This window comes from Trachemys scripta, chromosome 2 (genome assembly GCF_013100865.1).
Source record: "Trachemys scripta elegans isolate TJP31775 chromosome 2, CAS_Tse_1.0, whole genome shotgun sequence".
Lineage (NCBI taxonomy): Eukaryota > Metazoa > Chordata > Testudines > Emydidae > Trachemys > Trachemys scripta.
The window spans coordinates 200295072-200307124 of record NC_048299.1 but is presented as its reverse complement, the minus strand read 5'-3'; the positions used below and the strand labels follow the sequence as shown (position 1 = coordinate 200307124).

The 12053-nt window shown below is 39.5% G+C and overlaps 1 protein-coding gene across 1 annotated transcript; it reads left to right on the top strand.

Moving 5' to 3' along the window:
- The first annotated feature begins 605 nt into the window (after nucleotides 1-605).
- Nucleotides 606-11816, top strand: TGIF1 (TGFB induced factor homeobox 1). The gene is made up of 3 exons (XM_034762697.1): nucleotides 606-1593; nucleotides 8993-9219; nucleotides 10787-11816. The coding sequence occupies exons 1-3, from the start codon at nucleotides 1578-1580 to the stop codon at nucleotides 11348-11350; spliced, it is 807 nt and encodes a 268-aa protein (XP_034618588.1). The 5' UTR covers nucleotides 606-1577; the 3' UTR covers nucleotides 11351-11816.
- Nucleotides 11817-12053: the final 237 nt, after the last annotated feature.

Here is a 12053-nt window from a genome sequence, read left to right as displayed (position 1 = left end):
TCCGGGAAAGGAGCCTTTGTTATTTTACGAGCTGGAGCCAGCTCCCATTTCAGTCAATGGAAAGACCTCGCGTGGGAGTGGGGGATAAGGAGGGGGGGTGGCTCGAACCCTACAGGAACAAGCGGCTCGAACTCCAGCGTGTCTCATCTCAAAGAGTCAGACTCAACTGTTGCTGAAACCACGTGATAACTTAAGAGGGCTGAGTCGAGCTGTTTTTTAAAAAGCCACGAGCGAGCATGTCTGATTGAAACGCACAGCAAAGCCTAGCAAAAAAAGTGAAAACAAAACAAAACAAAAAAACCTTTAAAAATCGGCCTAAAATAACCCCAGCACGAGAGAATCTTCTCTCACACGGGGGGACCGGACAAACCCGAATTAAGGGGGACTTTCGTGTTCGTTCCTCTAAAACACTAGGGTGGTGGGTGGGAAAGAAACAACCCCAAGGTCACCAAATCCGCGTTGGACAAGGGGCTGGATTCTTTCCCGGATGACCCCTAAAGGCGCGTCGCCCCGTTTCCAGCCAAGGCAGCCACAGCTGGGGGCTGGCTGGGACGGCGGCGCGCTGAATCAGAGCACGCCACGCTGCGGCGCGCACCGTGATTGAGAAGTTTGAAAGCATGTGAGAATGACAGTGTGTCTCGGGCTCCGGCGTGCCAGGAATTTCGAAACTGCCCTGCAAGCCCGTCAGCATCATAACAAGGCGGCTCCAACCATAACAACCCCCGAGGAGGAGAAGGAGCAAAAGAGCCTTTTGGCGTCTTAGGTTTTTTTCTTTTTCCCTTTTTTTTTTATTGGTCTGAGACTAGTCCGTGGGGGTGGGGAGGAAGAGCAGGGCTTGTTCAATGCTATGCTAATCTTTTAAGCGCTCTTTTCTTGCTCTACGCTGCTTTTCTTTCTTCTCCATTCTCTTCACACTAAGGAGTGGGTGGCTCATCCGGCAGCAACAGGAGGAGGCTAAGTCAGGGGCAGCTGTCAAAATCCTCCTCCCCCCCCCCTTCCCCTTCCCAGTTTAATGATCAAACGTCTGGCTGGGAAGAAAGGCAGGAACCAGAAGGCGCAGAGGCTCTGCCTGCCCTGCACTGTCACATCACACGCTCTGTTGTGTGTGTGTGAGTGAGTATCCCTCTCCCTCCCCTCTGCTGACAACCGTCTCCGCAGCCAGAGAGGAGGAGGAGGAGGAGGCAAAGCGTCTATTGCTCTCAGTTACTCTCTCACTCATTGCTGAAAGGTGGGCGGAGGGTACCTTTCCCCCTGGTGCCTTTTCTCACGTTGACAAGCTGGGGCCCAGCACCGGAGAGGGGGGGAAAAAAGAACAAAGAAAGAAGAGGAGGGAAAGCACCAAATCCGGACCAAACATCCCAGGCAGAAGGAAGCTGTCAGCTCGCCGTGACACAACACATAGCCCATTGAAGCGCCCTGGGTAGCAGCTACGGCTGGGAAGGGAGCCCTCTGCCCGCCTTTCAAGTTGCAAAGCGAAGATTGCTCCGCAAGCAAGAAAAGGCAACTTGATTTGTGCGTGGGGTGCCCGTTGGGTAGCAAGCCCTGCCAGCTGGTGCAGTCCGGTGCTCGAGACCACGATGAAAAGTAAAAAAGGTAGGGAGGGGTGCGTGTGAGTGAGACAGAGTGATTCCTCAGCGTGCTGTTGCTAAACCTGGACGGGAAAGTGGAAAGCATGTTGCTTTCGCCATATGGAAATAACAGGCGTGTGGTTTAAACTTCATTGGAGTTTGATTTGGCTTATTAAATAAAGTGGAACCGGTTTTCTTATCTCACCCTCCTTTTTTTCTTTCTAATCTGGCCCTTTTCCTCTTTGTTGAGCTCATGTCTGAAATGGCAGTTGATAATGTTTCACTTCCAGACAAAACATGAGGGGCTGTTTGGACGCTGCTTTCTCTCCATGCTGCTTGGCTCCCTGTCAAAAACCTGGTCAACTGCCTGCTTTGTCCCCAACAAAGTTTTATTTTCGCTTTTTAAAACAGCCCTTTTCTTCCCCCTTTCCTCCTCCCTCTCTCTCTTCACTCTAATTTCTCCAGTCCGGTCCCCAAGGACGGGACTGGAATTGTTTTCACAACTTTAAAAAGCAAATCCCAACCCAAATACAACTCTCTGAGCAATGCAGCCAGAACAACGGGGTGGCAGGAGCTCTTTGTTTGCGAGTTAGCATGGGGAAAGGGGACAAAAGTGGGGGACTGTCGGAGAATTTAAAGTGAGATTTTTTTAATCGATCTGCAGATCTATCTCCTGCCTTTTTATCAAAGAGTTCTTCTTTTTTTGTTTGAATACTAAAAGTAAAGTGATTTAAAAACTTACCCACCACGTGGCGGGGAAGCAGCAAAAAAGACGTTTGGAAAACTTTTCATTGGTGTTACTTACGTAATTACCACTTGGACAGACTTTATAATCATGGGATTGTCGATATTTCCATCTGTAGTCCTCTACGTATCGTGAAAACTAAAACGTGGTTGCAAAGAATCGGAAAACATTTTAAAAACGTTACTGCTGTTAAAAAAAAAAACAGATTTCGGATGTTTGTTTCCTCGTCAGTTCCCCAGCTCCCCATTTTTAAGTGGCTAATCAGTAATGTAGGTTAATGATTTTTGATATTTAAAGACCTTTAAAATATCCAAGATACTGAGGGTTAAAAAAAGGAGTACTGCGCATGTTTACTACTCTAGAGCAGTGTTGTTTTTCCTACTACACGCTCTTGTTGTTCAAGGGTCCAGAAATCTACGTCGTTGTTAATGTTGCTGGAGCCATTAGAGTATGTATTTTTATACACCTATTAAGCACCTTCTGAATTCTTGCTGTATAATTTAAGATGCGCTCCAATATAGTTTGTAGTTCTCATAAGTAATCTTGGACTATACTGATTTAAAACAAAACACACAAAGGAAATTAAGCCGCAAAGGCAAAGTTTAGACAACAGTCAGTGCGGGTCCTGTTTACACTCTCAAAAAAGCAAGGAATTCAGAGTTCAAACCGAAACTTTGTATTTATATACCCCCCTCCCCCGCCAAATATTTCAGTGTTCTCCTAACTGGAGTGATTTTAGATAACACGTGTTGCATACCAAGCCCAGCCCTCTGTACCTAGAGACAGTTACAGCCTTGACTCTAGATTTTCCCATTTTTGTAGATTTGTTCAGATTGTTAAGGTTACTGGAGGTATATGGTTTTACTGAATTATTTAGACTAGTTATTTTTAGAACATTCCTGTGCTCCCTATTTGCACAGTAGTGGTGATGAGTTGGTTTCCTGTCTGCTGCTGCTTCCATTGTTCAGATTCCTCTCCCAGAGGGCAGCTACTGGTTGTCTAAATACCAACTTCACACACTTCCAACTCCAAACTAAAATATGTGTGAAAAATGCTAACGAGGTTACCATGTCTAACCAATGTATTTCTCTCTGTGTGTAATCTGTCTTGTGATTTGGGAGTTCTGCACTGAAACAATGAAAGGCGGCATATTGGAAGGCAAACCTTTGAGACAGAAGAATTGGTTTAGAGTTCATGTGGCAGAAATTAGGAAGTGAGAAGAAGCTCACAGATGCATGGAAACTTTTCAAAGAAGTTAGGACAATGATTTTTGTTGTTTCCTTTTTAATTAAAGGCTGGGCTTGCAGTTTGCTTTTGTGGCCTGTATTTTGATACTTACGTTTCAGAGCATGACCTGATTTCAGATTTCTTTATTGTAGTCTAAAAAAAAATATTAAAATTTGTTTTTTATAGTACAGCCAAGTTTGCCTACTTTGTGGAACCAGTAAATCTCAAAGCAATGCAGAGGAAAGAAAACTGGTTCTTCTACTTGTAAAATCACATTTAAAGGAAAAGGAAAACTTTTCTAATTATCTGCAATGGAAAATTCCTTTACACATCCCCATAGCTCCTGTGTCTGATCTGGTTAATTATAAATACTATTTAACCTGGTTATTTTTTTAAAAAAATTCACAAACCTTTAACTAAAGTTACTTTCTAAATTGGTATATCCTAAGTTAAATCTCTGAAACCTCTTCCATGGATGGCAAAAGTTTATTTCTTAAATAATAATAATGAAATGTAGCTCTTATAGCAGTCACACTGCAGCTCTCTCATGTGCCCCCTCCTTCCATGTCCAAACTTAATTTCCTCACCCACAAAAAATATCAGGGTACACTTACTCTATAGGCTGGTATGTTTGTACATATTAATGACATATTCACACTATCTGTTATTTCTGGCCTAGCCAGTTATTTCTGTGTTCTTTGTGGTGTACTTGTTAAGTCTGAAGACTATATGAACTTAGGTTGCCCCTACCTATATTATCTCGCTCTTAACCATCCTCACTTATCTGTGTTAAAGGTCACATACATACATATATACTTATACATATATATGTAATCATCACCTATCTAGGCTAACAGTCTCAAACAGATGTATGCTAACTTGCATTAGCTCAGCATATAGGATGTGGCCTTGCATTACAGCCAAAAATACTCTTAATACAAATTTATAATGCTATTATGATAAAACAAATAAACCCGTTAAGAGAAGATATATAAGCAGGTAGGCTAGCCCTATAATTTGCTTAACTTAACTTGGAGAAATGGAATAAAGTTAAGGCCCCAATCTATCCCAAATAATTCTTTCTCCTTCTTGGTGTTCATACCTTATAAGTACTGATAGTTTTTTCCATATCAACTTTAGTTATCATTTTGAAAAAACTATGCACATAATTATTTTTTCCTCATCAGATTTATCCCTCCAGGCTTTTAAGCCAGGAAGCTTTAACTGAATTCTTTACCGTTATTTAGTATCATCCAGGTATTGAGGTGCTCAGAATTTTATGCAGTGTTCAAGGCATGATCTCCCTAGCAGTGAACAAGAAAGGGACCTAGGAACTCTTTGGCCTGTGATGTGATGTAACACAGTATGTTAAATTCTCTACATGCTGCCAGACTTAGAAGCTGGGTGCAGGTAAATCGATTCACATTATATAAAAGAGGGGGGCCTGCTGATCCTTCAAGAATACTGTGATTTGTTCATGAATAGAGATAAGGCAAAACTTATCAACCTTTAGGAGTAGTCCTCACTGAAATCAGTGAAACTATTTTTGTATGAATAAGGACTGCTTATCTGAGTAAAGCTTATAGAATTAGAGACAGGGTCACTTCTTGTGTCTTAGGCCCTGTTTACATACAAATGTGCACCCATTCAGTTTAAGTAGTGCAAAACACTCTGTAGACATTCTTGCATCAGTTTAAGAGGGGTTTATTTCAGTTTAAACATATTAACTGAAGCTAACTTGTAAAAGCCTGATTTAAACAGAAATAAGTGTCCACAAAGCCTTTTATACCAGTATAACAGAATCAGTTTTAAAATCACAACTTAAAATAAGATGGAAGTATTCTGCATGTAGACAAGCCCTTATTCTGGGGTATAAATAACAGTAAATGGTCCAGACATGGAGCCTCGGTGGGAAGCCTTTCAGCTGTGCCCTACTAAAGTGGAAACCAACAGCATATAGTCTGATTACTAACAAGAAGCAAAAACAAAGTTGAGTTGCAATCAGCATGAATGTTCTAATGAAAACACGGGTTTTGACAGCAACAACGTGGCTTCTGCTCTCCTAGAGTATCAGCTGAGGTTGTATGAGATCTACAGCCTTAACTTCCTGTTGCTACAGCTTCTGTACATGCCGTTGGAGATGTTTGTTAAAGGTTCAGAGGTCTGCTGCTCCTTTATTTAAATGAGAAACTGCAATGCCGTTTGTTCCTGTTTAACCAAAACCTGTTTTGTGTCATAAAATTGAGGGAACATGTCACACTAAGTAAGCAGATCAAAGTGCAGACTCCAGTGTTGTTTCATTTATTTTTTTTATTACTGCGTTACAGTTAGGAAACTTACAGTTGTTTGAAGGGAAACTTTTTTTTTTTTAAATTAATAAAACAATGTGATCTCAGAAAGATTGCATTTTCAACAAATTATTTATTTATTTATTTATTTATTTTTAATAAATCTTTATGTCAAATTTTAGCAGCGGGTAAAGAACAACAGTTCCAACCTAAATCTTTGTTATCAAAGCAGAACTCTGGTCTTACGGTTTAGAAAGAAGCTTTGCATGGAATGTTTACTAAACCTTGAGAGTTTAATCTCAAATGATTTCTATATAACTGCACTTATGAATGTAAATTTATTCCTGTGAGTAGGCACACTGATTGCACCTCTTTTGTTCCTGCTTTACACCATTGCTGTGCTTTCAGCTCCTTCTTTACCTGTCTCCCAAGGTCTCTGTTTTGATAACTGTCTCTGTGGCCTAACATTTTATTATCCCCTTAAAAAAATCAGTGCGGCAACATTTTTAATCTACCGCAAGCAAAAACAGAAATGTTTGGAACATTAGGTAAATTCATAGATTCCAAGTCAGATCTTCTGTATAGCATAGGCCATAAAATTTCCCCCAAAATAATTCCTAGAGCAGATCTTTTAGAAAAGCATCCAATCTTGATTTAAAAATTGTCAGGGATGGAGAATCCACCACAACCCTTGGTAAATTGCTCCAATGGTTAATACTCACTGTTAAACATTTAAAAACGCCTTATTTCCAGTCTGAATTTGTCTAGCTTCAACTTTAAGCCATGGGATTGTGGTATATCTTTCTCTGAATTCTGTAAACTAGTTTTAGCTAGTCATAAGTCTACTTTGCAGTTAGTGAGCTGCTGTGTAGAGCCATCATAACTTACTTTTCAAGCAAAATAATATTTTAATGTGACGCTATTAGGGTCCTGATAGATTTTTTTCCCCCCACTTGAAAATACCACATACATGCACTAAGAACTAAATCAAATATACAATTCAGAATTTACCTTGAGTTGGTTATTTAAATTGAATGTCATTGGTTTTGTACCCTGACTGGATAACTTATGTAACTAATCATCATAGTATGAATTGTATATTCAACTGTAATATTCAGAGTGTTGGTTAGTTACATAAATCATCCATCCAGGAAACAGAAAACAATACCACACAAGTTACTTAAGTAACCACCACAGACTGAATTGTGAATATTCACAGAGTATTAACAAAAAATTCCCTGGATAAATCTCAATAATTGCAAATGACAAATTCAAGAATACTGTGATTTGTTCATGAATAGAGATAAGGCAAAACTTTTCAAATGCTCAACTCTGTCACACCACATTTGTGCATTTCATAGGTATCTGTGAAACTACTATGCAAAAACTCACGATTAGTTCTCTCTCTTTTGGGTCTGACATCAATTCCCATTAAATCTTTAAGTATGAACATAAATGTAGAGTTTCACAGGCATAGCTTCCATTTTAATAGAACTGATTTTTTTTCTAGTTTAGTTTAAGTATTACACTTCTACCTCGATATAACGCTGTCCTGAGCCAAAAAATCTTAACGCGTTATAGGTGAAACTGCGTTATATTGAACTTGCTTTGATCCACCGGAGTGCACAGCCCCGCCCCCCAGGAGCACTGCTTTACTGCGTTATATCCCAATTTGTGTTATTTCGGGTCACGTTATATCAAGGTAGCGGTGTAGTTTTGAAATTTGGACAGCTGCCCATATGAAACCTTTCTGTCTGATTTTTAACTTTGCTTGCTTTTATAAATATGCAAGTTTCTTTTCTTTTTTTAAATAAAAAGGATGTTCAAACTAACTTAAGTGATTTAGGGCCTCATTTTCCTTTTGTAATTTCGAGAAAATACTTTTGAAAGCAAACCTATTGTGAATCAAAAAAGCTTCTGAAGTGTGCTAATTGAATCTAGTGGTATCAGTGATTTAGATTTATATATGGTTTGTAAGATTCCTAAAATTTCTGGTGGGATTAAAGTACTTAAAGCCAAAGCAAAGTTTCCTTTATGGATTTCAGTGCTATTTGTTTTGTTTCCTCAGTCACACTGTACACTTTGCTGAAGAGCCGAATTGCAGACTGTTGTTGAGCCACAGAATATGAAGTATTTATTTGATTGTTCACATATTGTAGTTCCAAATTATTAGTCATATGGTTTCCTGAATTAATTATAGAAGACAGAGACTAAATGAGATTTGAAATAAATTCCTTCTCTATGGGAGAAAAATGTGCAATAAAACTGTAAATCTAGAGTTCTTGCAGTAAACATATGTCAAAATCTGAATAAGTACTACTTGAAGTGTGAGGAAAACTATAAGGTTCAAAGCATAAGTAATCAGGACAAAGTTGAAGTGTGGCCTGTTCTCCAGAAAAATAAATGATAGCAATTCTATACTACCTTGTGGCACTATTTAGGCACTTACTGTTACCTTGCTGTACACTTTTTCCTCAGTGAGTGAATTTTGTGTCACTTTAGAAGAACCAGCCACAACTTGCTTTCTGTTCTTTTCCTGTGCTATTCATTTTTATTAGTCGTTCTGGAAAGCGCTGTTAACATTTTAAACCTATAAAGTTATCCTTAATCAGAAGGAGACGCACCAGCATGTTAAATTGTAATTCAATACAGCCAAGGTTTAGGTTGGGTGCATGTTTTGAAATTCTTGTCTATTGGCTTTTTGCCTAGCCATGAAACAGCCTTGAAAAAAAAAGATTGTTGGAGGCATACCACAGTAGCACCCTTTGCTGACCAACATTTGGCATGATATTGGCATCAGATGGAAGTTACTTACTGCATATGACCAAATAAAAGGTTGCTAAGGGAACCAGTAAATGAGGTTGTGTGGAGAAGTATCCCCTAGGAATAGGTAGTTGGTGCTACTTTTGTTACAGTACACATCCTCTAAACATGAGGCCTGGTTTGACTCACAATAGAGGCTCACAACATCTGAGCTGGCAAGGAATTGTCCACTTGTTAATACTTCATACATTAAAAAATAATTTATATATAATTATATATGTTTACGTTAGGAAGCATATATAGAGAGAGAGAGAGAGAGAGAAAAGTGTCAAAGTGAAAAATGCTGCAAATAAGAAGTGTATTGAATTGAAGTGACTATTCTCACCTTTTTATTACTGTAGGTGTAGCTGCAATATCTGGCAGTGAGACGGAGGAGGATGACACCATGGATGTCCCACTGGATCTTTCCTCTTCCACTGCCTCAGGCAAACGGAGGAGACGTGGTAACCTGCCCAAGGAGTCAGTGCAGATTCTTCGGGACTGGCTGTATGAGCACCGATACAATGCCTATCCATCAGAGCAAGAAAAAGCACTATTGTCCCGACAAACACACCTTTCTACACTACAGGTATTTTTAAAAGCTCCAATTAAAATAAAAATGAGCCTTTGTTTTCGCTTCTGAAGTTACCCACTTTCTAGTCTCTCTAAAAAGGTTCATACTACAGATGTAATTTTCTTTATATGTTGTTATTGTTTGTGTTGTGGTAGCACCCAAAGGCACTGACTAGGATTAGGACCCAGGACCCTGTTGTTCTAGGTAGTGTACAAATACAAGCTTACAGATGATGTCCCTGATACTGTATTGTCTTATGCACATGCTTAATTTTGCACATTGTGGCTAACGTGACTTCAGTGGGTCTACTGACAGTGCATAAAGTTAAGCATGTGCATCAGTCTTTGCATATAAGCAAAGTGATCAGGGTGATAAGCACATGTATTAGCAGTATAATTTTCTTTACACTATTAAAATAGTGACTTTGGGCCTAATCCTACAAACACTTGAGTATATGTAACTTTTATTTATATGAGTCTTCATGATTCATAAAGTCAGTGGGACAAGTCACATGGGTAAAGCTATTCATATGCATGAGTGTTTGCAGGATGAAGCCCTTATTTGGGAATGGTGAGTCAGGAGATTTGGGTTCTGTTCTAGACTCTGCCACTGAAACATGTGTGACTCAGGGCATGGCACTTAGCCCTTTTGTGCCTCTCTTTCTTCCATTGTAGTATGGGTAACCTCACAGGAAAGCTGAGAGTCTTTAGGGCTTGTCTATACTAGCGAGTTTACAGTGGCACAGCTGTACTGAGACAGCTGCACTGCTGTAAAATCGCTTCTGTAGCTGCTCTCCCGCCAGTAGAGCGCTGTCCACACCGGTGCATCTGTTGGTGTAACCTACATCACTCGGGGCTATTTTTTCACAACCCTGAGCGACATAAGTTATACCAACAAAAGTGATAGTGTAGACAAGCCTTTAGGGCATGAATGTTTGTGTATTTTAAAATCTTTGGATGGAAGGTCATATAGAATTGCAAAGTATTACTATTAGTGGTAAATTTTAATTTTTTTTTCTTTATAGATCAGTATTTTGATATAAATGTTGCAATTAGTTAAGTAAAATTTCTTTAATATAACATTGTAAGGAAAAACTACTTTAAAAATACTTTAAAAAAAGACGTTAAGTCATCTGCTATTGCCCAGGAAACTGACTTGATATTTAAACAAGGATGCATTTCAATGAGGTAATTCATGTTATGTCTGTTGACACAGTCAGTTGAGCAGGAAAAATCAGTAACTGTTTGTGGGAGGAGTGGCTCTTTTCAGAGAGAAAAGGTTTTCCTGTTGTTAATTAACCTAAATGCAGAGAACAATAGGTAATAGGTTAATATATGTTCAGAGTTAAAAGCTAAAACCTTCCACTTCAGGCTAGCAATCTTTTTTGTTTTTTTTGCAATGGAGAGAAGAGTTGGGGGTGGAAAGGTTTTTACTAGGTGTGTCAGAACTTGTCGATCAGTCTCTTTTGTTGCAGAGTTAAGGAAACTGCTTGGAGGGATTCATTAATCTAACTGAAAGACTCTAATGGCATGTAGTGCGGAAGTGAATGAAGGTAGAAATTAAGATATCATTATGTTCCCAGGTCTGCAACTGGTTTATCAATGCACGCCGCAGGCTTTTACCTGACATGCTGAGGAAGGATGGCAAGGATCCAAATCAATTCACTATCTCACGAAGAGGGACCAAGATTTCTGAAGGCAGCCCAGTGGAGTCTTCCACAGGCACAAAAAACTACATTCCACTGTTGGAAGAGAACTCATTTCTTTCTGGTACCACAGGACTAAACAAGGCTGTCTCTTCTAAACCTTCTTCCCCAGGATCTGTTTTGGCTCGACCTTCAGTGATTTGCCATACCACTGTAACTGCATTGAAAGATGCCCCTTTCCTTTTGTGCCAGCCAGCTGGTGTAGGCCCAACCACCGACCTGCAGCAGACATCAGCTAGCAGATTCACAGACAACACTCTTGAATACCACGAGGATGCTTCTAAACTGGGACCTGGTACAAATGCACAAAGTGGCCTTTTCAACACTCCTCCTCCTACTCCACCAGACCTCAACCAAGATTTTAGTGGATTTCAGCTTTTGGTGGATGTTGCACTCAAAAGGGCAGCAGAGATGGAGTTGCAGGCAAAACTTATGGCCTAATTCCCCCTTTTTTTTTCAGGCAGGAATTTAACACATGTGATTATTGCTGCCCATGTGATATCAAAAGACTAACTGCATTTTTTATTATTATTATTAATCTTATTTGCACAAGGGATTGCTGAAATGAAGCTTCCTGTCACTGAGATGGTCTTCAGTGAAATATGGTCATTCCAAGAATTATAAACTTAAAGCTACTGTAGAAACAAGGGGTGTTTTTGTTTGTTTGTTTGTTTGTTTTTATGTTTCTTAGTAGGTTTTTCATAATGTGAGATGGTTCCCAAGATCATGTGATTTTTGTTTTTGTTTCTTTCAGACTGTGCAATATCTAGTAATGATGTAGACTTCTTATCATTCCCATGTGGAACAGAATATACCGACATGCTGTCTCAAACAAATGTTCAGTTTTTTTAAACAATATGAACCTGGATGATTATGCTTTTTTTCCACGATGTAATAAAATATTTTCTTTAAAAATGGATGCATACAGTGTGTTTTGTTGAACAGGAGTGTCACAGGGGACACCAAGTTATGCTCCAAATATAACCGAAATAGAAAGAAGCCAGCATGAGCTTGAAAAGAATGTCTTCTCTCTGTGTCGATCAGAGACCTGCACAAGCAAATTACAAAATTGTTGTAAAAAGGACGTTTACAGGGATGAGGTGGACCAGAGCTACCTGACAGTGTCCTCTTGGGCTGAGCTTTT